At 51.0% G+C, this 26419-nt stretch overlaps 1 protein-coding gene across 2 annotated transcripts; it reads left to right on the plus strand.

Moving 5' to 3' along the window:
- Positions 1-685: 685 nt before the first annotated feature.
- Positions 686-17624, plus strand: Faah (fatty acid amide hydrolase). 2 transcript variants are annotated; one of them, XM_005072074.4, is made up of 15 exons: positions 707-1076; positions 8268-8381; positions 10072-10206; positions 10537-10670; positions 10749-10955; positions 11178-11218; positions 11464-11588; positions 12767-12892; positions 13339-13436; positions 14420-14519; positions 14790-14830; positions 15532-15571; positions 16058-16166; positions 16705-16850; positions 17014-17624. In XM_005072074.4, exons 1-15 carry the CDS (start codon positions 882-884, stop codon positions 17140-17142), a joined length of 1740 nt encoding a protein of 579 aa, XP_005072131.1. In that variant the 5' UTR covers positions 707-881; the 3' UTR covers positions 17143-17624. The 2 variants fall into 2 exon arrangements, 1 of the variants encoding a protein (XP_005072131.1); XR_005881308.1 differs by lacking the exon at positions 17014-17624 and having other exon boundaries at positions 686-1076; positions 14678-14830; positions 16705-16738.
- The last annotated feature ends 8795 nt before the right edge of the window (positions 17625-26419 follow it).

Consider the following 26419-nt stretch of genomic DNA (forward strand, 5'->3'; position numbering starts at 1 on the left):
AAAGTTGTTTAACCCCTTTTGTCCTCAAGTTACCTCACTAGTAAAGTGAAAATAAAAATGCCTTTGTCACAGGATTTCTAGGGGGACAAATGAGATGCATCACATAATACTGAGAGCTATCTAGCCAGAGTTAGGGTGTATATGCCTCTAATTTATGCCCCCCAGCGATGGGCACTAGGTCCCCAGAGAGGGCCCTGGTTCAGACGAAGTTACTGTTGTTCCCTGGGTGTGAAATCCCGATGGGCCTTGTCTGGGAGAGGATAACCTATGGGGATCATCTGTGCGTAGTGGATGAGGTAAAAGACTCAAGGTTTGACTGAGGGTTAGAAAATGAGAAGCCTTCAGGTAGGCGCCTTAGAACTTCCCGCGCCCAGCAGATGAACCCAGGTGAGATGGACGTCCAGCTATGCACAACCCCAATGACGCTTGGCTTCCCGGGAAAGAAGCTGCTGAGATGTTAGGGAGGTTATTAAAGTCTGCTGCACAGGGTCTGCTCAGGCGGGCCTGTTCTGGGGACTCTGGCTTGATCGCCAGAGTTGAGTTGCGGGGATGCTCAGGGCGGAGACGGGGTAGGGCCCTGGTCCAGGAAACTCAGCAGCCCTGGTGCTTCCGAGGGCGCCCACGTGGAACTCCGCTGCTCCGCCTGCCTTAAAACGCCAGGAAGCCGGGAACGAGCCCAGCAGGCGGCCAGGCTTGACCTTGACCGTTGGCGCTGCCAGCTTTGCTCTTGCTGCCCGGCAACGGCGCGCTCCCCGCGGGCCCGCTGCTGCGCCCGCCCCTCCCTCAGGCGGAATCGCGGGTGATCCAGGCCGGGTTTTGCAGCGGAGCTGCTGGGTCGCGCGTGCTAATTCCTCTCCGGTAGCAGCCGACTGCTGGAGATCATGGTGCTGCACCAAGTGTGGACCGCGCTGTCCGGAGTCTCCGGGGTTGCCCTAGCCTGCTGCTTGTTGGCGGCGGCGGCGGTCTTGCGATGGACCGGACGCCGAGCGGCCGGGAGAGCGGCGGCCAGGGCGCGGCAGAGGCAGCGAGCCGGCCTGGAGACCATGGATAAGGCGGTGCAGCGTTTCCGGCTGCAGGTGACGGCGGGCGCCGGGGCTGGGGTGGGCTAACATGGTGAGCACGGCATGGGCAAGGCAGCACTTACAGCCGCCTGGACGCCAGAAGGCCGACTGGCGGGCAGCTCAGATGTGAGCCTGGGAACAGAACCCCTCCTCGAGCTAACGCATTCGGTACTCTTTCCGCGCCAGGTGCAGCGCGAGGAGAAACGGTAAAGAAAGGGACAGGACAGGTCTTGGAATCTGGGCTCTGTTTTGGTGTAAAGAGGAGCGTTACCTCTCGCCAGAAAAATCCCGATTACCGACTACTAGCATGCTATAAACGCCAGTGAAATTCAGTAGGGTAAACTAGGGTTTAGGACTTTGGAATCATGGAGCGACGACCCAAGACATCGATGGCCTATGTCACCCAGATAGCTTAAAGTTCATGTTTGTTAATTTGTGCATGGGGATCTTACGAGAGGGTGAAAATAGACTGACACCTGCACAGGGAGTTAAGTAGCGAAGCCCCCTAGGATGTAAGTCCTTCATGGTTTCTGACTCTCAGTCTTTCATAGTCAACACCCCACAAACCCGTCTACGAGCATCCTTCTAGTGGCTTCTCCTGCCTTGGACATTTCAGTGTGTCCGTTTGGGAGGTGTGATAAAAGAGTTTGGGGGTAAGGTTAGAAAAGGTTTCTGCAAGAGGGTGCCTTTTTCTCCTGTTGTATGAAACATTGACATCACTTAGAAGCACAAATGTTAAACTCTAGATGTGTCTATGTGCTGAAGGGTGGGGGAGAGTTGCTGTGGGTATTTGTGTGATCTGACAGGTTGAAGAGATCCCAGGTGATGGGGACAATAGGAATCAGGAAGGTGTTTCTGGATCAGTACCAGTGAAAATTGCATTTTGCAGGTGTTCAGTTGCAGCAAGTTATTTTTTTTTATTTTTATTTGTTTCTGGTTTTGAGACAGGGTTTCTCTGTGTAGATTTATAGACCAGGCTGGCCTTGAACTCAGAGATCCACCTGCCTCTGCCTCCTGAGTGCTGGGGTTAAAGGCATGAGTCACCATTGTCTGGCTGCAGCAAATGATTTTTAAGCATGAACTTCAACGCAGTGCTTTGTGGAACTCTAGCTCACAGCAGGGTGGGGACTGGTTTTTGGATGCACAGATGCAGTCTGAATGTGGGCAAAACTTTGCCTGGCTGTAATAGTTTGAATTTACCCCTACCATCACCAAACCTGGAGTATATCTTATGTATTTACTGAAATAAAAGTGTTTCTGGTTCTAGCCTCCACTCCTCAAGCTGTCTGAAAAGCCTACCATCAGTCAGTGTTTGCCCTGTCTCCTCCCAGGCTGGAAGAGACTGAGCCCACACTGGCCACCCGTCTACCTGAGCGCAGTCTTTGCCAGCTCCCACTTTGTTCTCTGGTGGTGCCCTCTCACTGTGCTGGCCGTGATCCTGGACTAGGCCTGGGGAGCCGTTCTGCAGCTTTCAGCACAGCCTGCGGAGCAGGCACAGGGTTCTGCCCACAGTTCTGCCTACAGGAAGGACTGCTCTTAGCCATAAGGAATCCATTTGTCTGGGAGGGCTGGGGGCTGGGTCTCTCTGCATCTCACCTCCCTCATTCCTGATAAAGTAGTTGTCCTTCAGTCTCTTAAGGAACTGAAGAACCTCTTTTCCCCAAAGAATGTTTTAGGGCAGAGGTTTTGACTGTAAAATACAAAATGCTATTTGCATATCTTTTTGGAGCCAAGACTTAGCTTTTTTTCGGGAAGGAAAACTGGCTTTGGAGTTTCAGGGGCTGGAAGCAACAACAATAGACTGTTGAGCCTGGAAGAGATGCTTGCTTTCTTCTTTGTGTTTTAGACAGGGTCTCATGCTCCCCAGACCGGCTTTGAACTCCTGGTTCTCCTGCTTGAGCCTCCCAAGTGCTGGCAAGCACAGGGTGAGCCATTGCACTCACATTCCCAGGTGCTTTTTTTTTTTTTTTTTTTTTTTTGGTTTTACGAGACAGGGTTTCTCTGTATTGCTTTTGGAAGCTGTTGGTCCAGCCCGGCCACGAACTCACAGAGATCCGCCTGCCTCTGCCTCCCGAGTGCTGGGATTAAAGGCGTGCGCCACCAACGCCTGGTCCCAGGTGCTTTTTAGCAAACAGAAAAGACATATCTATATCATGTTCACTGCCCCCCCCATCTTTCTGTCTTGCTGTCCTGGCTGAGTTAGGGACCAGCTCAAGAGACCCATTTCAGCCTTTAGACTATCTGGGACTTCAAGTGTGGGCCACCATACTTACCTAAGAGTTCTTGATGACCATAGCTTTGTAGACCTCATGGGGTGGTTAGGAGGTGGAGTCTGATGTAAAATTAGCTCAGTCTTGGGATCAGGCCCTTTTCTTCTTCACCCCACAGAACCCTTCTACTGGGCACTGGCTTCCTTTGAGAAATGAGAGGTGGCACCGAGGCTGCTTCCAGAGTCCCTTCTAGGGCTTTCTCAGCCCATCCTTGAATAGCAAGGGGCACCTGGGAAGGTAGGATGATGTGTGCCGGGAGGGCCGAAGCAGTTTAGCTCCTCTGGTAGACACTATACAAAGTTAACTCTGTGCCAAGATAGACACAAGCTAGACGGCAAGGAGGACATGAGGACCTCTGAGTCACCGAGGTTCACGCAATGGTTCGCTTTTCCAGACTGGAGCAACCCTAGGGAGAGGTATGTTTCTGGTTACTGTTGATCAATGGAAACTTACCAGCAACCATCTTTCCCTATTTCCCCAGCTGCCCCTGAGTGAGTTCTTAAAAACTGCATGTGTGTTTGTGCCCTGTGTGCATACCTGGTGCCTATAGAGACCAGAGAGGGCATCAGACCCCCTGAAAATGTACTCATAGATGGTTGTGAGACTGAACTCAGGTCCTCTGGAAGAGCAGACAGTACCATTAACTTTTGAGCCATCTGTCCAACCCTTCTCTCCCATTGTTTCTTCACTGCAGACAAGAACCAACAGCAATAGACTGTTGAGACTGGAAGAGATGTCACGGAACTTGATTCCTGCCTAAGGGCCTTTGCGTACGTGTTTTGTTGTGCTGTCTCATGTACTCTCTTGGTAAAAGCTCACTGATCTTACAGTTGACTCCTCCCTTCAACTGGATCCACTGTGCCTTTGTCTCCTGGCCTTTTCCAAGCCTCCCTCGCACTTTTCTTTGAAATGATTCCATTGATAAGTTGAAAGCATGGTTACACTTTTGAGCATATCATCCCCATCTTGGTGAACAAATGAAGGAGACAGCTTAAAATAGAAAAGAGAGATTTAAAAAAATGAGAGAAAAGCAGACAACCCAGGAGTCTGGAATTAGGACAATAGATGATTTAGTGGAGAAACAGTTGGAAGAGGGGCAGTGCTTAAAAGAGGTACGGTAGCTCCCTCTTGAAAAATGTCTCCATACTTGGTGGCCATACAGTTATCCTGCGATTATCAATTCCTGGCCCTTTGTTTCCCATGCAAAACCAAGCTTCCTAATATACACAGACTGACCTCTCTGGGTGCAGACTTTGGTGACTGGGGGAGGGAGGATGTCTCAACTGCCTGGTGCTAGCTGCAGACTTAAAAATAGTTGTTAGCAACTGTGTCATCAACTGCCAACAGGGAAGACATTGCAAAGAATTAAAATGTGTGTGAGAATGGGGCTTGTTTTAGGCTTTCTATTGTTTTGTTTGTTTGTTTTTGTTTTTTGGTTTTACGAGACAGGGTTTCTCTGTATTGTTTTGGAGGCTGTCTGTCCAGACCGGCCTCGAACTCACAGAGATCCGCCTGCCTCGGCCTTTCTATTGTTGTAAGTGTAAAGAGACACTATGGCAACAGAAACTCTTCTGTTTTTGTTTTGAGAGACAGGGTTTCTCTGCATAGCCTTGACTGTCCTGGAACTCATGCTGTAGACCAGGCTGTCCTCGAACTCACAGAGATCCACCAGCCTTTGCCTCCCAAGTGCTGGGATTAAAGGTGTGAGCCACTACCTCCTGGCTTCTCCATGCTATTTTTTGAGACGGAGTCTCTCCTTGGACCTAGAGATCACCAATTCAGCAAGACTGGCTGGCTAGTGAAGTCCAGGGATCTTTCTGTCTCCACCTCCCTTTTTTATTATTTAAATTATGTGTCCGTAGGGGTATATGTAAATGGGTACAGTACCACAGAGGCCAGAGGATCTGGAGTTACAGTCTATGGATGCTGGCAATCAAACTCGGGTCCTCTGCAAGAGCAGTGTATGTTCTTAACATCTGAGCCATCTCTCCAGCCCCCTAGATATGTACGTACATACATACACACATACATACATTTGTATATATTAGAATTGTCTGGTGTATTGGAAAGTGATCATGTATTCAAGTTAATGTTGTATCCTTTAACTAATTTGGGGATGTACTCCTGGCATTAAGAATGTAAGGTTCCCAGATTGGGGGGCAGGGCTGTGTTCTGGGAGTTATGAGGGAGTGATGGTTCAAAGGTCACCTAATAAGATCATGACTGGAAGTTCCATGCTGTGTAGACATTTTAAGGAGAAAGGTTGGGCTTTGCCCTTGTATAGATCTAGCAGGAAGGACCGGTCACAGGGGCAAGGGTAGTAGTTCGGAGAGGGAAGGATGGCGCTGGATGAGGGTCCTGATAGAAGGGAGGAACAGAGCCGGTTTCCAGAGCGATTTAAAGCGCTTGCTGACTGATTGGATGCAGTGGAGAGGAAGAGAAAGGAGTTTACTGGTTACCTGAACATGGGTGGACACTTGCCTGGCTGAGGGTCCTGGGGCACTGCGAGGGGGAAACATACTGAAAGTGTAGGAGATGGTGGTTGCAGAAGGAAGGATAGGACTCTCCCCAGCTGTGGAGCTTGGTGGAGGATCAGGAGGACTGGGAGGGGCAGAACAGATGGGAGCACAGGGAGTGGAGGCCAGGAGGGCAATTACCTGAGGAGGTGGAGGAGGCTGTCTCTCCCCTCGGCACCCCTCGGATCATGGCTAAAATGTCACCTCACCGGGTAGACCTGCCCATCCATCTACAACATCCTCATTCCCACCAAGACCATTTATCTGCCATTCCACCTGGCCACAAGCTGTCTAGCAGTGTCTTGTTTGCTTGCTTAGGTGTTGATTTTCTGAATGCAGGGGCCTGGCCTTCTTGTTTACTTCCGAATGCATGGCCTCTCACAGAGTCCTTTGCACATGTTTGCTGACTGAATGAATGAACAGCAGAGGGAGCAGCAGAGAGATGGTAGCCCGGGGACCCTAGGGTGTAGTATTTCTGCAAGAGAAACTGAAGAGAGTGGCGTGGGGTCTGTACCCCTGAAGACCTCAGTGAGGCACGGAGGAAGGTACAGTTAAGTATCTGGTGGCCTCAGCAGGAACAGGAGCAAAGGATGTGTTGAACAGTGGCCTGGTGACCCAGTGTTCACTAGGTCTAGTACTCCCGAGGAGGACTCAGGAGGGGGGTCTGCAGGTAGAGCTGACCCCAGGGACTGGAACCTTGCTGGCAGGTGGGTGTGTCTTGGAGCCCTCCCTCCTCAGAGAGTGATTCTGTCCCACCCTGCCCGGGTGCCACTCTCCACCACACCCTGTTTTATTCTTTCAATCCCTCACTATCTGCAATTCATATCTGATTATGACTTAGCTTGCTTTCTGTTGCTGTGATAAGCACTACGACCAAAAGTAAGTTGGAGGGTTTATTCCAACTTCCAGGTTATAGTCCATCATTGAGGGAAGCCACGGCAGGAATTCCAGGCAAGAGCTGAAGCAGAGACCACGGGGAGCACTGTGTACTAGTTTGCTTCTCATGGTTTTTTCAGCTGGTTTTCTGAGGATCACTGTCCAAGGGTGGCACTACCTACAGTCATTAATTAAGAAAATATTTCACAGACACATCTCTTCTTTTTAAATTTACTTATTATGTATACAGTGCTCTGCCTGCATGTGTGCCTGCATGCCAGAAGAGGGCACCAGATCTCATTATAGATGCCCTTGGGTTGCTGGGAATTGAACTCAGGACCTCTGGAAGAGTAGCCAGTGATCTTAAGCTCTGAGCCATCTCTCCAGCCTATAATCCAGCCAGTTGTGGCATACATCCCCAGCACTCAGGAGGCAGAGGCAGGTAGACCTCTGCATTCTAGGCTAACCTGGCCTACAAAACAAGTTCCAGGACAGCCAGGGCTACACAGAGAAACCATGTTTTGAAAACCAAAAAAGTAAAATAAAGCCTGTGATCCCATTTCCTTGGGGGTTGAGGTAGGGGAGGAAGATCTTGAAAGTTCAAGGCTAGTTTGGTCAAAAATAACTGAGACCTTTCAAAAAACAAACACAACCAGGTGTGGTGGTCCACATCTTTAATCCTAGCACTTGGGAGAGGCAGGCAGATCTCTGTGTGTTTGAGGCTGTCTTGGTCTACATAGTGAGAAGCTGTCTCAAAACAAAATAAACCCAAAGGATGGGGGTGGGACACTGTGAAATGCTGTCTTCTGGATATGTATGATATGGCTGTTGAACACATACAACAACAACAACACAATAACAACAAACCAAACAAAAATCAAGCAAAAACACCATGAAGAAAGTAGGAACAGGGCTAGTTAGGAATGAGGTGTACAGGTATGCGGAGGAATAAGAGAATGTGCTGGGGATGGGGATGTGCTCACAATGCAGTCTATAATAGTAAGACACTGTCAGAAATAGAAGAAAAGAAAATGAAAAAGTCGGGCGGTGGTGGTGCACACCGTTAGTTCCAGCACTTGGGAGGCAGAGGCAGGTGGATCTCTGTGAGTTTGAGGCCAGCCTGGTCTACAGAGCGAGTTCCAGGACAGACTCCAAAGCTACAGAGAAACACTGTCTAGAAAAACCAAAAAAGAAAATGAAAACTAACCATATAAGTGGGGGTGGGGACCCAAAAAAACACAGTCAGCACTGCATGGCAGGCAATAGGCAGGTGTGTTGGCTACTAGTCTTAATGCTGCAGTAATCAGTCCAGACAACACCTTGTCCCTCATCATTTCCTGTCCAGCAGACTTCCAGAGGCTACATTTGCACTGGCCTGGGATGCCCAGAGCCCACCAAGGTTGGGTATGGTTTCTGGTGTCAGGGCTACAGGTGGTACCTTCTATAGGGATATTAGCAAGTGACAGTGAGCATCAGCTTGATTACTGTGAGGACTGGGCGGCGAAGGTCACATGTGCAAGACTGATGGAGTATGTTACCCACAGAACCCTGACCTGGATTCAGAGGCGCTGCTGGCCCTGCCCCTGCCTCAACTGGTGCAGAAGTTAGGCAGTGGGGAGCTGTCCCCTGAGGCTGTGCTCTTCACATACCTGGGAAAGGTAAGCCCTGGTGAAGCCCTTTCCTTCTCTGCACAGGCTGTGGGGAAAACCTGGCCTGGAGCCGTCCTGCTCTGGGTCATGGTTGATCCTCAGTACCAGGGACTACCAGGGAGGGAAGGAGCCAGAGGGGGTGTGTGGGTTGACACTGAGCATGTTGTCTTAGCTAGAAACCTGGCTCTCAGCCCAGATTTCCCTCTCTCCTGCCTCCACCTCATTGGTCTCCAAGTCTGTTCTGTTCCCTTCAGTCTTTCTGCGCTCTCTCCCGTGTTCTCCATCCGAACTTTAGCCTCAGATCCTCACTCCAGCCGCACAGGCCCTGGGAGGCTGGAGACAGTGAACTCAGGGTCTGCCTTGCTTTGTGGTGGTGCCCTTGCCTTGGATTCTGCTCTCCTGTTTGCCCCTCCCAGGCCATTGGTTCAGTGCTGACCAGCAAGACCTCCCCTGTCCCTGCCCTGCTGGTGCTCCCTCCCCCTGTCTACTCACAGGCCGGCCTCAACTCTTTCCCTCCCCAGACTCTCCATGGGTCCTGTGGACAGGGATTGCTCTTTAAGTTATAAATTATGCGTATTAGTGTGTGTGAGGGGGTATGTGCATGTGGGTGGATGCTTTTGGAGGCCATAAGAGGGCATCAGATCCCATGGAACTTGAGTTACAGGTGAGCTTCCTGACATGGTTGCTGGAACCCAAAACAGGGTCCTCTGGAAGGACACAGCAAGTACTCTTAGCACGAAGCCATCTCCCAAATGTGCCAAATACATTATCTCTCAGTTAAGATGTGCTCAGGGAACATACATAAGAAAAACAGAGTAAGACAAACTGTGCGTTCTGATGAATTCTGAGTGTGATTGTGTCCGTGAGCGTGACCCTCAGTAGGTGAGTATCAGTGTCGGGTTAGGTGTGTGGGCAGGAGAAAGTAGGCCAGTGTCACTGACAGAGACACAGGGACTCAGCCAAGGCCGTCACTCTTCCTTACCAAGGCCTTGAAAGACCCCTGCACGTCCAGTGCACAGCTGAGGCCCCTCCCTTCCTGCCTTGGGTGGCCTGGTGACTGATGTCTGCAGTTTTGAGTGTGGCCGTACAACTTACTCTTTTCTGTAGTTGTCTCCCAGGAGCAGGGAAGATCACTAGGCTCAGTCTAGGGTGTCCCCTTCTGTACCTCTGGAGACCCTAGGCCTGTGGCTTGAGCTTCTAGGTGTCTACTGTCCGTCTATCATTATATTTCAGTCATCTGTGACTTAAGAGTCCCAAGGGAAGAGGAGGCTCTGTTTGGTCTACCTTGAGCCTGGCACGGGGCAGGGGAGGGAGGGCCAGGGTCTGATCGAGTCCAGCTGACTCCCAGCACGACTGACATGGAGGTCTGCTCCATCTGCCTCCTGCCTGTCTCCCTGGGCAGAAATATAGGAGCAGCGGCCAGTGGTCGGCCAGCTCACCCTCTGCTGAGTGCCTCTGAGGACAGCATCCTGCTCCCTGGCCTGGCCTGGCCCCAGTCTCGTTCTCTAAGAGAGCCTGGGTGAAGCTGGGCCACATGGCCCTGGCAGGGTGGGTGCTGGGCTGGAGGCCATCCTCTGAGCTGCTGCCTGTGAGCCACGTTTCTGGTCACCCTTTCCCTTCGTGAAGCACAGGAGGGGGGGCATTTTGCAAAGAGAGGAGCTGGCTTTCCTTGGCCTTATGTGCATTTCCCTTTCCCTAGGCCTGGGAAGTGAACAAAGGGACCAACTGTGTGACCTCCTATCTGACTGACTGTGAGACTCAGCTGGCCCAGGCCCCACGGCAGGGCCTGCTTTATGGCATCCCTGTGAGCCTCAAGGAATGCTTCAGCTACAAGGTATACCCTGCCTGGTGTCAACCCTCCATACGGCCTCTCTCTCTGTATCCAGCCAGCTCTGGGGGCCTTAAAGAATATCTCAGCTCCAGAGACCTGGAGACTTGGACAATGTGCTGGTGGTAGGAATGTCCCTGATGGTGTCTTTTTTTGTTTGTTTTTGTTTTTGTTTCGAGACAGGGTTTCTCTGTATTGTTTTGGAGGCTGTCAGTCCAGCCTGGCCTCAAACACACAGAGATCTGCCTGCCTCTGCCTCCCGAGGGCCGGGATTAAAGGTGTACGCCACCACCGCCCGGCCGATGGTGTCTTCTTTATACCCATCTCTCCCCTAAGGGCCAAGACTCCACGCTGGGCTTGAGTTTGAACGAGGGGGCGCCGTCGGAGTGTGACAGTGTGGTGGTGCAAGTTCTGAAGCTGCAGGGAGCTGTGCCCTTTGTGCACACCAACGTCCCCCAGTCCATGCTAAGGTCGGTCCTCAGGAGGTGGGGGTAGACACAGGACAGGTGTTGACGTGACCTGGCCTGACTTTTTCCTGCTTCCTCCAGTTTTGACTGCAGTAACCCCCTCTTTGGCCAGACTCTGAACCCATGGAAGTCCTCCAAGAGCCCAGGTGGTTCCTCGGGGGGCGAAGGGGCTCTCATTGGATCTGGGGGCTCCCCTCTGGGCTTAGGCACTGATATTGGAGGCAGCATCCGTTTTCCTTCCGCCTTCTGTGGCATCTGTGGCCTCAAGCCTACCGGGAGCCGCCTCAGGTATGGTGGGCACGGGGGCCTTTTGGACTCTCTGACGTATGATCTTGGCTCAGCTTTTATGCTCTCAGGGACCCAAGAGGGACTCACTAGCCCCTATTTGTGAGGATGCGGGAGGCGGGGTGAATGTCACCAGCTATGCTGGGGGAGTAGAGCTGGAGCAAGGGCTTGGGGTGAGTGTAGAGCGGCCACCATTAGATTCCAACGTCTTGTGTTTCTGACCAGCAAGAGTGGCCTGAAGGGCTGTGTCTACGGACAGACGGCAGGTGAGTGAGGTCTGGGGTCTGTGATGCTCGCGGTGCCCTGGAGGGTGTGTGCATGGGGTCATCTTGATCTGCCTCTGCCCCTGTATTGCCTCTGGGGAATCTAATTGCCAGGCCACTGTAGGTCTGAATTCCTACTGCCCTTCCTTGCTCTCACTCTGGAGCCGTAGACCAGTCCTTATTCAGACCCAGAGCTTGTTGGGGGCCAAGTGACACCTCTTCCTTCCACTCCCTTCCCTTCCCTACAGTGCAGCTTTCTGTTGGCCCCATGGCCCGGGATGTGGAGAGCTTGGCATTATGCCTAAGAGCCCTACTGTGTGAGGACCTGTTCCGCTTGGATCCCACTATTCCCCCTTTGCCCTTCAGAGAGGAGGTGAGAGGGGTGGGATGGGGGAGGGGGCGGGAATGGGAGCCGGCAAGGGGAGTGAACTCTAGAACCCAGGAGGTGTGAGCAGGATTGGCTGGAAGCCCTTCTGGAAAACTACTCCCTTGTGGCAGGATAGGCCTGGGGCTGCTGTTACTCCACACGTGGCCACCAGGTGGCGCCCTGCCTGCGTTTGGAACCACTCCAGTTTTAACCTGTGTTGCTAAGGACCGTTAGTTAGGATCAGTAACTCCTGAAAAGGAAACTGTGAATCTGGGTTGAATTTGCTCTTAGGAAAGAGCGGCGTTTCTTACAGTATTCCTGCCCATCTCCTCAGCAAATAGGCTACATGGCAAGTAGCCTGAATGAACTGAGAGCAGTGTGAAGTGTCAGTTTTCCAAATATGACCAAAATAGGCCACTGATCCAACAGGACTGAAAAGCTTTACTACCCGAGGCTAAATGCCTAAGAGGGAAAGGCAGGATGGAGCCCACCTAGGGGGATCTTTCAACCTGGAGTTGGGCTAGGATTGGGTCAGGACCATGATGTAATATTGAGGGGGGGCTTCAGAGTCTTCACGGTGAACTGGTGGAGAAGCGCAGAGGTTCTCTGGGTTTATGTCCAGAGTAGTCCCGGTGGATGGATGCAGACAGAAGAGCAGTGCGTCATGTCAACTATGGGATGCAAACTCCACTTCCCAGCAGTCCAGCATTTCTTCCTCCCATGCAGGCCTCTTAAGGGGCTGAGGGTCCCAGGCAGTAGTAGTTAGGGCGGGTTGGAAGGACTGTGTGAAGTGGGCTTTTCCTCCTTAGCAGACAGGTTCAGACAGCTGTAGCCTGAGCCCCTTCTGAGGGGACGGAGGGGGGCTAGAAGCAGGTGACAGAACTTCAGCTCCGAAGACGGTGTGCATGGTTGGGCTGAGGCTTTGGACGGCCCTCGTCCTCTCTTATTACTACTGGGAGTGCTCACTCCTGCTCTGAGCCGCCATGAAGGCATTTTGTGAAAGGGTCAGAGGTGAAGGGGTTTGGCCTTACTGATGCCCAGTTGCTGATGGTTCAGGGGAAATGTGTTAGAAGGATTCAGCTTGTAACCTTGCGGCTATGGTGGGCTGAGGGGGTCTCTGTCTCTAAGCATTCTGCATGAGTCAGTCTCTTCTGCCTCGCCTCACTTCTAATGTTTACTTCTAGGTCTATACAAGCTCTAGACCCCTGCGGGTGGGATACTACGAAACTGACCATTATACCATGCCTACCCCAGCCATGAGAAGAGCCCTGCTGGAGACCAAGCGGAGTCTTGAGGCTGCTGGACACACGGTATGGTATGGCATCACGTATCCTCTAGGGAAGTCTTCCTGATACCCGTGGCCCTCACAGGCCCCTCCAGTCCCTGCTATTTGGTCATTTAGGGTGAGAATTTTAGCTCTGTGAGACCATATAACGATGGCTAAGGTGGGAATATGGGGACAAGCAGTGGATGGAGGACTTAGCCTGCCTGGGAGGCTTGAGTCCGTGCTTCACAGGCACGAGCAATTCTATACAGCTCTCCCAGGGACTCGAGACTCGAGACTTGCCTGTTATTCTGAGACAGCTTCATGTGTGGCTCCAGACTTCTCACGAGGTCATGGCTCGATAAGGCTGACTCTGTGGCTTTGTGATCTCAAAGTGGCAAGGATCACCCTCAGGGCCACTGAAGTAGCATATGAGTTGTGGGAACTGAAGGCTGTGGTGTCTATGGGCCTTATACCCTTCAATCCCTGCAGCTGGTTCCCTTCTTGCCAAACAACATACCCTACGCTCTGGAGGTCCTGACCACAGGTGGGCTGTTCAGTGACGGTGGCCACACTTTCCTCCAGAACTTGTGAGTGCTGTTGGGCTTCAGGGTGCAGGGTGGAGTCAGAGACATGTGCAGAGGGGCCGGGCTCAGGTTGAGAGCACCGGCTGATCTTCCAGATGATCCAGATTCAATTCCCAGCAACCACATGGCAGCTCACTGCTTGCTGTCTGTAACTCCAGGGGATCTGATGGCCTTTCCTTGCCTCCCCAGGCACCAGGCACATACATAGTGCACAGATACACATGTAGGCAAACACTAACACACATAAAATAATGAAATGAATTAAGAACATGTGTAGCCCCAGGGAGAGCAGCTGGATCCTGTGACCGTCCCCAGGACAGGCCTTCACTGCACATGGGAGATCTGGGCTTCCTGGACAGGAACCTTGCTGTCCTTCTAGCTATGCAAGTTGAACCTGGAGATAATTTACTAGAGCGACTATGGAACGATAATAGTGCAACAGGAGGCTGGGTGATGATTCCATTGCTCGCTCTGAGCCAAGTGTCCTTCGGGATGCAGGTGGGCAGGGATTTCCTTGTTGTTTGTTAAGGAAAGGGGTTGGGTATGGACACAAGCCTTTCCTGAGCCAACTCTTTCTTTTCAGCCCTCAATTTTCCCTTTTCTGAGGTGGGCGTGTGGAGCAGACTCACTTAAGAGGCTTGCCAGAGGGCCGTTCCTCCCAGCTGTTTGCAGAGGCTTGAGAAGTTGCCTCCTGGAGATACAGCTGGGCTGGCCAAGGCAATAAACCCTCTCCTTGGGCTCACTGTAGCTCAGCTTGGTCCCTGCAGCCTCAGACGAGGGGTGGGGCAGGGTCCAGGTACCCCAGTGAGCAGCAGAAACAGAGTGTGCATTGGAAAGAGGCCAAGCAAGGGGCAAGATACCAGGGCCACTAGGGTTGGGTGAGGAAGGAGGTGGACAGGACAACTGAGTCAATGGGATTTGCTGTCATCGGGGAGGAAAATGGGGGAGGGGATGGGAGCACCTTAACTAGGCCTTTTGTCTTCCAGCAAAGGTGACTTTGTGGATCCCTGCTTGGGGGACCTGATCTTGATTCTGAAGCTACCCAGGTGGTTTAAAAGACTGCTGAGCTTCCTGCTGAAGCCTCTGGTGAGAGCTGCAGGCATGCAAGGACACAGCCTCTGGGGCCCCCGTACTGTGATGACTTACGGTCTCTGGCTCTGCCTTCCTCCCCTGGCCTCTGGGTTTGGACAGGGGTGACCTCCTCATCTCTTCTTCCCTGACTGTTCTCTTCCCTGTTCCCTCAGTCTGTAGCAAACCTGTTCATCAAAATGGGTGTGGCCTGGACCCGGGAGGTGGGAGGACATGGAAGAGGTGGCGTAGGGAACCAATCATTGACCTGTGTCTGTTCTGGCGCAGTATCCTCGGCTGGCAGCCTTTCTCGGCAGCATGCAGCCTCGGTGAGAACTTTTCCTATACCCCCATGCCTGCCCCTGTGTTTCCACAACTGGTTTGCTCTGAACCGGGTGGTTTTGAGAGGAAATCTCTGGGGGAAATAGCTCCTAAGGTTGAGGTAGTCCAGGCAGGGGGGTTGACTTAGGGCCATCAGGGGGCCCTGAAGCTGTCCCAGGCAGATCCTGGATCCTCTAGAGGACAAGGGCCTGAGTGCAGAAAAGAGCAGGATGGATAGAAGGAAGCATAGGGAGAAAGACCAGAAAGGAGTTAGCCTGAGCCGGGGTGGTCTGCAGATTGTGGGTACCAGGGAAGCAGGTAAAAGGCTTTTAGGAATCTGAACTGAACTGGCCTGGATCTGGTCCTGCTAGTGGCTGGGTCTTCAAAAGCAGGACGTGAGCCACCCTGTTTCCAGCATGACATCTATGGGCTTACACATCTCACTCTAGGTATTGAAGATCTTTGACAGCCTTACTACCCTCTCTTGTTGTGAGTAATCAGATCTGGTCTAGTGCTGGCTTGGCTATGAGGTCTTTAAACCATCCAGCCGGAGTCCCTTGAGAGCCTGGATTTTTCTGTCTGGACAGCAGGGTCTTGATTTCCCCTCTCAGAGATCCCTGGGGTTGAGTGAGATCTAGAAATGGTGAGAGTAGGGTGTGTGGTGTCTGCTATGGCTGTGGTGGCTGGTGACCTCCCTCTGTCTGCCCAGGTCGGCTGGAGAGCTGTGGGAACTGCAGCATGAGATTGAGGTAAGGTCTGAGCCCTGGGGAGCAGGGGCGGCAGCTGGGGCCCTGTGTCACCTGCCACTCCTTCCTCTCTAGGGATGGTGGCTTGGGCCCTTCTGTGATGCTCATTTACCCAGTGCCTGTCCTGGAGTCTGGGTCAGCATAGGACCCCTGTCCTGAGCCCCTCTTTGTTCCTCTAGAGCTATCCATGTTAGTAAGTGGCTCCACTTGGAAAGAAAGTATTTGGTCCATGGTGGAAACAATTCCATCCAGAGGCAGCACTTCTGGTCTCATGGTGGCTCAGCTCAGATCCATGTGTTAAACTAGAGCCTCCTCAGTGTCCATTGGCCATCCTGGGGTGCCTCGAATTTATCTGAGTGCCTCTTGTCTCTCTCTGTCTCTCTCTGTCTCTCTCTCTCTCTCTCTCTCTCTCTCTCTCTCTCTCTCTCTCTCTCTCTGTGTGTGTGTGTGTGTGTGTGTGTGTGTGTGTGTGTATGTCCCTCCCTTCAGGTCTACCGCAACTCAGTGATTGACCAATGGAAAGCTATGAACTTGGATGTGCTCCTGACTCCCATGCTGGGCCCTGCTCTGGATCTGAATGCACCAGGCAGAGCCACAGGTGAGTTCTACTGCCCCTCCCCCAATGCTCTTATTCCCTGTCCCCTTTCTGAGTTGAGGCCTTGGCACTGTGGTGCAATGGGATAGAAGAGGAAGAGATGTGGGGGACATCCTGTCCACGGAGGAGCATCCTGCTCCTCACTGGGCCTTGCTATCTTGTTGACTAAAGAGATGGAAGGCGTGTGGAGTTCTGGGAGGGGTTGAGTTGTCATTTCTGAACAGTGTTCATGTAGGAGGCCTCCTTGCAGAGCCTGGGGTTTGGGGAGGTGGTGTTTGAATCTAGGTGGTTTTTAGATAAGCCCAGAAAATGGGAACAGTGTTTCAGGTCAGGGAAACTACGTGGAAGAGCAGAGAAAGCTCAGTGAGTCTGTGGCCCCCGTGCTTTTGCCACAGACCTCGGGCCTGTGAGAGGGATTTCTCCTAGCTGCAGAAGCAGAGTGCCTTTTTTTTTATGTGTGGCATGAGGGCTACTTAGGCCCAGAGGGGACAGTTGGCACTGCAGGCGGCAGGGTTGCCGTAGCCACTGTGTTTTGTCCTAGGGGCCATCAGCTACACTGTACTCTACAACTGCCTAGACTTCCCGGCGGGGGTGGTGCCTGTCACCACCGTGACCGCTGAGGACGATGCCCAGATGGAGCACTACAGAGGCTACTTTGGAGATATCTGGGACATTATCCTGAAGAAGGTAACGCCTGCCCACCCCCTAGCTCTCTGCTGCCTAGACCCAGGCGCTGTAGAGGACAGAGGCCTAGCGCGTGCAGGCTTTGCCAGCCTTCCTTAGACTGCTTGTTTCCTGGGCCTGGGGTACGGTCCCGTTTCTCCCATCCTGATGTCTGCATCCCCTGTAGGCCATGAAGAAGAGTGTAGGCCTGCCTGTGGCCGTGCAGTGTGTGGCTCTGCCCTGGCAGGAAGAGATGTGTCTGCGGTTCATGCGGGAAGTGGAACGGCTGATGACCCCCGAAAAGCGGCCGTCCTGAGGTCTCTTACCTGTCCAGTCTGGAGAGACCCAAGGCCTTTGAGCTCTACAGCCCCGTATGTTCAGGATGCCATCAGCTGTGAGGAAATGCCGGGCACAGGGAAGAGGTGTCCGCCTGCCCTCCCTGTACCTCAGCAGAAGCCCTGGACGGACACACACACACACACACAACCACGTCTGGACCTTGCTCCCTTCTCTGGCCCTACTCCCATCCGATCCCCTACTTCATGTGGCAGCCAGCAGGAATGGCCTGTGCCAAGGCTCACTAACAGTGAAGGAACAATGTGTCATGTATTTTCTGGGTGTTTCTGTTAGGGTGCTGGGAACCAGAGCCTGGTGAGAGGGCTAGCCTGAACCTCTAGATCCGGCTGTAATCATGTCACTCTCCTGCTCCAAGACCTCCCTGGTGCCATCACCCACAAGATGGCACATGTTCAGGGGTATGTTCAGATACTTATTACTAATTATGAATGCTCGGTCTTAGCTTCGGCTTGTCTCAGTAGCTCTTTTAATTTAACTTGCTTCTATTCATCTATGTTTTGCCCCTGGGCTTTTACCTTTCTTTCATTCTGATTGTCCTACTTTTCCTGCTTCCTCCATGATGGGCTGACTGCCCCGTCCCCACCGCAGCGTCTCCTTGGTGTCTCTTCTTTCTTCTCCTATCCCTAAATTCCTCCTCCTACTTACTTTTCCCCGCCTAGAAGTCCCACCTATACCTCCTCCCTCACTACTGGCCATTCAGCTTTTTATTAGACCAACCAGGTGCCTTAGGTAGGCAAGGTTAAAAAAAAAAAGCAACACATCTTTACATAGTTAAACAAATATTCCACAACAAATGGGACATCTTCTAGGGTCATCTGTGACAACCTTTCCCATCTGCAAACCATCTACTACTTGTGTGTCCACAAATCTTCGCCCAGTATCGAGGAAGGGGTGTGCCACTCTGGGTACCTGCCAGGGAACTCCTTTAGAGATAGCCATGTAATCAAGTCGTGAGCCTCCCGGCCAAATCTGTCTCCAGTCTGTTTGGTTCGCTTGCCTGTCTTGGCCAGGCTTCCAAACTCGCCTACACATAGGTTGGAATGGTGACCTAGGATACCTTAATTGAGCGAGACCACTCTTGGTCAGGGCTTTGTAAGGGGTTTGTCTACCCTTGTATGCCCAGCACCCACCATGGTGCCTGCGCCTGGTGGATGATCAGTGAAGGCTTGTTGGAGGAATAGCACACTTGTTACAAGGGAATCCATTTTGGCACCTTGTAATTACTTCCTTCTCTGATCCATAACAGGGAATTTTCTATTGGTCCCTGACCTTCTACCCTTATCTAATGCACTTCCTTAACTTTGATTCACAACCACAAGAACAAATATCTCCTAGAGCGGCCTCCAGGTCTAGGGAGCTGCGTGTATCAACTTCCACCAACCCTCAGCCCCTCCACTCCTCTTTCCATTCACCCCGTAAACACATTGAATTCCTCCCACAGTGTCCTCAGGGGAGTCAAACAGAAACAGCCCCGGCTGGAATGGTCTTCCATTCGCCGGGCAGTGGTGGCGCATGCCTTTAATCCCAGCACTGGGGGGGGGGGGCAGAGGCAGGCGGATCTCTGTGAGTTCGAGGCCAGGCTGGACCGATAGCCTCCAAAACAATACAGAGAAACCCTGTCTCGTAAAAACCAAAAAAAAAAAAAAAAAAAAAAAAAAAAAAGAATGGTCTTCCATTCTACCAGCAACTGTGAATTACACAATGTGTCCGAAATGCTATACAGTCCTGGGTATGATGATATCAAGCAAGCACTAGCTACCTGGGCTGTAACGCGTATGTGAGCAGAGAGTTTTTCCTGTGTGAAGTGGCATCCAAGCTGAAAACTGCATTGTCATAGGCGCCAAGGAACCAGTGTTTCAAGAACGGCAGAGCTAACTTAGATGCTACAGATGTAACGGGATGAGGACAGGGGAAGACAGGGATGGAGAACTCCACCTGCCATCACTGAATGATCGCTGAGTGCCTACTGTGTGCCTGGTACTTTGCAAAAGGCTGATGAAGTCCTGACACTTAAGGAACTGTTTCTCTAGGGAGAGAGCATGCAAATAAGTGCATAAATAAAACAATTTCTGCTGATGATAAGTGTGAATAAATAAAAAGAGGTTGGCATGGTAATGGAGGCTTACAGCCCCAGGAAAGATGAAGTAACCAGGTCCGGGTGCCCTGGGGTATTGTGTGTCTTCACATGGCCCTGCAGAGGGACCCAAGGGCACCAGTAGACGCATTTAAAGTGGAGCAGGCTTAGGATAAAAAAAGGCTGGAGCAGGGCAAGCTCTGGGGTTCCTGGAAGATGGTTTGGCATCTGTATCTGAGTAACTTGAGGGCTCAGAGCCAGTGGTGTCACCCACAGGCTTGACTCCTGCTTCTGACTTCTGGTGTTGAGGATTGTCACCACTCCCCTGGTCATAGTGACCAGTAGCCACACTGACTAGCCTATTGGTGGCTATGCCTCTCCCCAAAACAGTCTATACTGAAGCATCAAGAACAGTAGGGTTCCTAAGGCAAGTCCCCTCCATCCTGCTGGCTCTCATAGCTTCCTTCTCTTCCCATCCTCGCCCACAGACCCTTTCTCTACTAGGAGACCCAGAAAATAGGGAGACTGGGTCCCCAGGATCCTAGTTGTCTGCCTCAATGCTTATTTTCTTGTGTCCTCTCCTTTGGGGAATTGTGGGATAGACTTGAGGAGATTGTCCCGTCTCCTAGGTGACCTTGTCCTCCATCTCCACTGAGACAAAAACCTAGTGAGCACATCTGCCTGTGTCCACCCCACTCTGTCCTGAAAAATATTTGCTGAGCACACAATAGAAACCTCAGCGCAGCTGGGCATTGGTGGAGCACGCCTTTAATCCCAGCACTCGGGAGGCAGAGGCAGGTGGATCTCTGTGAGTTCAAGGTCAGCCTGGTCTACAGAGTGAGTTCCAGGATGGCCTCCAAAGCAATACAGAGAAACCCTGTCTCGAAAAACAAAATACAAAAAAACAAAAAAAAAAGAAAGAAACCTCAGCGTATTCCGACAGCGGTTGCAGCTGACTGGTTGGAATGGGCAGATGAAGTACTTGGGCCCTGAGTGTATCACAAACCCTCCTAGGGTGGTCTAGAGAAGTGTAGGGAAAGGAGCATGGAGACAGTCTTGGATCTGCTGTGTGGCTTGGAGCATGTGACAACCCCTCTCAGGGCTTTGGGTTCCCCAGTTTGGAGTCCCTGATTTTGGTAGCACACTCCCTCTGGAAGCCTGCAGCATAGAGGTTGGGGATAGTGTCAGAGGTGTGGAGGTCCTGTGTGCTGAAGATCCGGATGTCCTCTGCTGTCCCCTGCTTGGTGATTGATGGCCCCAGTGGGCAGCTTCTCTGCCTGAGCTGCCGCAGTCTCCGAGACTGTGTATTAATATTAATTGGGACTAATTAGTTGGATAAATCAATCCACCCCAGAGAGCAGCAGTCCCTCCCCGACTGATGAGAAGGAAGTCTGGGCTAATGGGGTTGCCGTGGCGAATCTGCATGATGGAGAGGATTCCTGAGCTGCTGAGGCCCCCATCTGCCGGCAGTGGTGGCCTAGGAACCTTTTCCACCAATGCTGCCTGTGCCGCCAGCTGGACTTCACTGTGATGTGGTTGAGTGTGCGTATGGCTGCATGCTGCCTGCGTGTACCTAGCCACGTGTGAGTGTACTGGACAGCGGTTTTCTCTGACTGAAGGGAAATAAGGGGCTCCTTGGGAGGTGAACAGACTCATGAGGGCCCCTTTGCAGAGTTACAGAAGCAGTAAATGATTGTTCGGGAGGAGACTGAGCAGAGTCCTCTCACACCAAGCAAGCTTTTATGAGTCGTCACATGTGATGGGGTGGGCTCCCCAGTGATGCAGCTGCTTCTGAGTCATCCCTACCCCTGTAAGTGACCCTTCTTCTACAGCCCTGTAGTAACTCCAATAAAAGCTCACTGGTTCACAAAGCTGGACTTCAATGAAATTGTTACTTTAGTTTGCTGTAGGTTGTCTTGTGGGGTGAGCAGATGTGTATGAGTTGTGTGTAGCCAGGAAAAGTCTCTTACACAACGGTGTGTTCTGTGTTATTGCCTGGAGTGTGTACATATATGGCTGAGGTTGGTCTGAACGTTTGCTAAACATGTAAAATGTTGCTAATTGGGAACAGCTGATTCCATGTGGGGTCTGACACCTGGTTGTTGTGCATGCAGGCACTGGGGTAAGCAGCTACCAGCTGGGCGCCCACTGGAGATGTGTGTCTGGTTGGCTGGAGGAGAGGAGGGATTTGGAAGAGGCCATCTATCTCTAGGCTCATGGCTACCAAGTTTCTTGGCTCTTAGCACCTCGTTCTTGCCACAGCAAAGCCATATAGGCCTGCCCCGGAGGGCTTCCTGTCTGGTCATCCTCTAACAGGAATGCCCTGAAGATCTCTGGTATGTATGCAGCTTTATGCCCCAGGAGAGGAGGAAGGTCAAAACCCCAAACAAACTCAATTCAGCTTACCATTGCAAAACTTTACAAGACTCTGGTCCATCTCTGCAGGAGACTTTTCTGGGTCTTTCTTTGTTCTGAACCCCATACTCATTATAAAGACAGAGGGTAAAACACCTGCCATGCAAGTGTAAGAACCTGAGATTGAATCCCCATGTAAAGCTGAGCACAATAACACGTTCTGTAATCCCAGTGCTCCTATGGTAAAATGGGAGATGGAGATACAGGAGAATCCCAGAATCATCTAGGCCAGCTAGCCTGCCTTGTGCAGTGGCAAACCTTTTCTCTCCACCAGGCTGGTCTCAGACTCTTTGGTCTTGGTTCAAGGAATCCTTTTGTCTTCTCAAGTCGCTAGCTGGGACTGCAGGGACATACCACCATGCCTAACTTGAGTCTTTCTCCTTGACATTAGTGATCTTTCCCTGGGGATGAATCCTCTCTGCTTTTGCTGACCCAATAGCTATTATACACAGGTTTCTAGCTCTTTCTGTACAATTAGCACTTGACAGTCAGGTATCCCTGTTGCCAGCTAAGTCTGAACAGTTGTGGTAGCAAGTTATAATAAATGGTGTTCTATAAAGTGACAGTGTAGCCTCTGTGACTTTCTCTGCACTGAAATCCTGATTTAGACACTAGTATTTTAAAGCATTCCTCCGTGCTTTTATTTGCTCATCTCTATGTGGGGGTGAGGTGTTCATCACAGCGTTTTGAAATGTATTTAGTGTGTGAGCGTTTTGCTTGCAAGTATGTCTGTGCGCCACGTGTGTGCTGGTGCCTGCAGAGGTCAGAGGAGGACATCAGCTCTCCTGGAACTGGACAGTTGTGAACCACCATCCTGGTTCTGGGGACCAAACTGGGTCCTCTGCAAGAGCAACAAGTGCTCTTAACCCCTGGTGCCCCTTATTACAGATGTTAACAGTGTACACAACTCCTGCAGAGTGATATTCTCATTTTAAACAGGAAGCTAATGTCCATGACCAGTGGATTTTAGTGGTGAGGGATTTTGCTATGGTTGTTTTGTTTTGTTTGGAAAGAGTCTCATGTAGCCCAGGCTGTACTACTCAGTAAGTAGGTAAAGACAACCTGAACTCCAAATCCTCCTCCACATCCCAACTGCTAAGACCATAGTAGACATATGGCCCCACACCTAGCTCTGGGCCGAGCTTCTTGAGTTTGTTCAGGAGACTTGTTGACAAAGCTTTGCTGACCTCCCATTTACTGGAGTATCTGCCCTGCTAGCTGAAGGACAGTGTCACCAGGCTGCTGTATCAACCCCATGAGCACTCCCTTGCTCTCTCTCCCCACCTTACCATTGCTCCTTCTGGGGTCTTTGATGGAGTTAAAGACTAACTACAATTATACTTTTCCTTGGTTATGGCAGAAAATAAATTACGTATAAAACTTTGGAATCATTAGGATAAAGTGTATAATTGAGTATTTTCTCTGAATTTGCTAAACTGAATATTATAAATATAATTTTTAATCAATAACTATGTTGAAGTTAAAACCTTCCATTTTTATTTAGACAAAAGGAGGAAATTTGTAGAATATTAGCTTAAGATGTGTTACATTTGTTTATACTGTGGAATATTTATTTAATGATGCAAGGATGTGTTGCATTCTTTTATGCTGCATTTGCTTAACTCTGTAAAGCTGTGTTACTTTGCCTGCCTAAAACAAGTGATTGATTTAATAAAGAGTTGAACGGCCAATAGCTAGGCAGGGGAGGGACAGGTGGGGCTTCCAGGCAGAGAGAATAAATAGAAGGAGAAATCTAGGCTTGAGAGAAGTGTGAAGAGCCAGAAAAGGAGGAGAGGATACCAGGGGCCAGCTACTCAGCCACCCAGCCAGTCACGGAGTAAGAAGGAAAGAAAGATATATAGAATAAAGAAATTTAAAGAGTCCAGAGGCAAAATGTAGTTAAAGACAAACAGGATAATTTAAGTTAGAAAAGCTGACTAGAAACAAACCAAGCTAAGGCTTGGTGGTGGACCCCCAAAGAGTAAACAAACAAACAAAAAACAAAAAAACTAACCAAACAAACAAACACAAACAAAACCAACTACAATTAAACAGCTCTGGAGGGAAAGGTATCCTGACCATCAGAAGCCAGGCAGTACCCATAAATGTTACAGCTCTGAAGAGAAAGGTATCCTGGCCATTGGAAGCCAGGCAATAACTGTAAATGTTAAGGTTCTGCTCTGCTGAGGGAGTTTCCTAGCAGAGATGTAGCAATTCTATTCCGCCTTGGCAAGAGTCATTATAGCTCTGCTCTGACAAAAGTTACTTCCCTGCCTGGCTCCACTCCAGCAAAGAAGGTCTTCACCTAAACCTCGGTCAAGAGATTTATTGGGCAGAAGAAATCCAAGAGAGTGGCTGCCTCTGCCAGGGTGGGAAAGGCAGCTTCAAACTGAATAGATACAGGGCTTATATAGGGTTCCTTAGGGGCAGAGTTTTCCAGGGTGAAATTTTCAGAGATTTCTGAACAAGCTCAGAGATTGGCTGGAGTTTGTGCTCATGGATTGGTTGGTTTTGTGCTCAGGGATTGGTTGGTTTTCATGCTGAGCTGGACAAGGGCAGAGTGTGTTTCTTTAGCTCTAATTTCAGGGCCAGGGTGTGTTTCTTTCACTAGCCCTTTTTAACCTTTTGACACTGGTTTCAGGGCCAGTGAATTGTCTCTGGTCTCAGGGTCAGGGTACGTTTCTTTAGCTGCCTCTCTTACCTACACCGCCCCCCAAATTAATTAGAAATGAAACAAACAAAAAACCCCACCTTACTCCCCAGTCTTTCCCGCCTCTCCAACACTTCATTCATCCTGGTGTCATTGGAAGCTGTAATGTGTCATGTAGTATCCCCTTTTGTTCAATCAGCTCCACCCACAAATGTTCATGGCAGTGAATCATTGGTTTAGTCAAGGCCTCTGGTACACCATCATCACTGGAACTCCTCTTGGCTATCCTGCTGTTGCCCTGAGTGGTAGAATCACTTCATGAGCTCCCAGCAAGTCATAGATTGGGTAGATGGGCCAACGCAAGGTCCAGGATATGGGCCTGGGTGGTAGGTGAGTTGGTCAATCCGGGCTGCTGGGACCACCTCCGTCAGGTGAGGGGCAGAGCCAGTGTCCAGGGAGGGTCAGGGCCAGCTATCCCAGGGCCAGTGAAGGGTGGGGCTGGCTCAGCACAGCCCTCAGATTTCAACACGCATGGTTACAATGGTCACCTGTGAGAACATGGGCCATGGACATCAACCCAGACCCTAACAGCAGCAGGATCATAGACCCAGATGTGGCCCTCAGCAGCAGCTTGGGCCCGAATGTCACCATGATCAGTATAGCCCAGGTGGCAGCATGGCCCTTTAACATCAATATAGTCTCAGGTGGCTGACCAGACCTCAGGTACACAACCTCTCACAGCCCTCTGCACAGCCCTCACTAGTAGCAGGAGCCACAGACATCAACTTAGACCTTGGCTGCTGTAGGGTCTGGGACCCAGACATGGCCCTAGGCAGTGACTTGGATCTGGGCATCACCATGGCCCCAGGTGACAGTACAGGCCACTCAGATCAGCATGGCCCTGAGAGCAGCATAGCTCTCAGACACCAATATGGACCTAGGTGGCTGACCAGACCCCAGCATCTGCACGACCTTCAGTGGTTACTGAAGCCGTGGATATCAACACAGACCCTGGCTACTGTACAGCCGCAGACCCAGACATGGTCCTTGGCAGCAGTTCAGGACCACATGTCATCCTGGTCCCAGGTGGCAGCGCAGGTCACTCAGATCAGCATGGCCTCAGCAGCAGCATGGCGCTTGGACACCAACATGGCCACAGGTGGTGGCCCAGACCTCAGGCATCCTTGTGGCTTTTGGTGGCAACATGAGTCATGGATGTCAACACAGATCCTGGCTGCAGTAGGACCATGGGCTTGGACGTGGCCCTTGGGAGCAGCCTGGGCCTGGATGTCACCCAGGCAAGCAGGACCCTCATATCATCCCATTCCTCAACACCCTCGCTTATTCCTTTCTGCCTCTCTCCACAGCACGTGGACCACTCTGCTTCTCCTCCTCTCCCGTTTCTCCACCACAGATTTGCTCATCGCACTGGCATCTACCGACCCAGCGCGACAAGGCCTGTGGATGTCTTCAGCCAGCCTCGGACTGTGAGGACCCAAACTGTCCTGTGGCTCTCTTTCACTTGTCTGGGCTGAGTGGCTGCAATAAACATTTTTGTCATGAGACCGAATTCAAAAGTAATGGACTAATTTGTCTGGTGTGGAAAATGTTAAGACAGCATAGCATCCAGGTTATGGTATGTTTTTTATTCACTGTCTTTACAGGTTTACAGAGAAAATAAAGAGGGGCAAATGTGCCATATGGCAAGTAAGGAATATACACATAGTTAAAGTTGTCGGCAGGAAGGTAAGCTGAGTTTTGACAAAATAGCTTTAATTGTTAAAGAAATTAGTACAATTAAGGAGGAAAAAAAAAAGGAAAAGGAAAAAGCCGGGTGGTGGCGGCGCACGCTTTTAATCCCAGCACTCAGGAGGCAGAGGCAGATAGATCTCTGTGAGTTCAAAACCAGCCTGGTCTACAAGAGCGAGTTCCAGGACAGCCTCCAAAGCGACAGAGAAACCTTGTCTCAAAAACCAAAAAAAAAAAAAAAAAAAAAAAAAGAAAAAGTTTGGACTTTGGACTTTTGAGCAATGTTGGAACTGTGTGGTTGTATTAGGACTTTGGAAGTTAGATAACTTCCTTTGGAGGTCATGTGAG

This window comes from Mesocricetus auratus, unplaced genomic scaffold, assembly GCF_017639785.1.
Source record: "Mesocricetus auratus isolate SY011 unplaced genomic scaffold, BCM_Maur_2.0 Super-Scaffold_100014, whole genome shotgun sequence".
Classification (NCBI taxonomy): Eukaryota; Metazoa; Chordata; class Mammalia; order Rodentia; family Cricetidae; genus Mesocricetus; species Mesocricetus auratus.

Bases quoted from the DNA above. Each gene is read 5' to 3' on its own strand.
- Faah (XM_005072074.4), top strand. From the start codon at position 882: ATGGTGCTGCACCAAGTGTGGACCGCGCTGTCCGGAGTCTCCGGGGTT. The intron at 11,219-11,463 runs GTGAGTGAGGTC...CCTTCCCTACAG, and splicing joins TGTCTACGGACAGACGGCAG to TGCAGCTTTCTGTTGGCCCC. The intron at 14,831-15,531 runs GTGAGAACTTTT...CTGTCTGCCCAG, and splicing joins CTCGGCAGCATGCAGCCTCG to GTCGGCTGGAGAGCTGTGGG.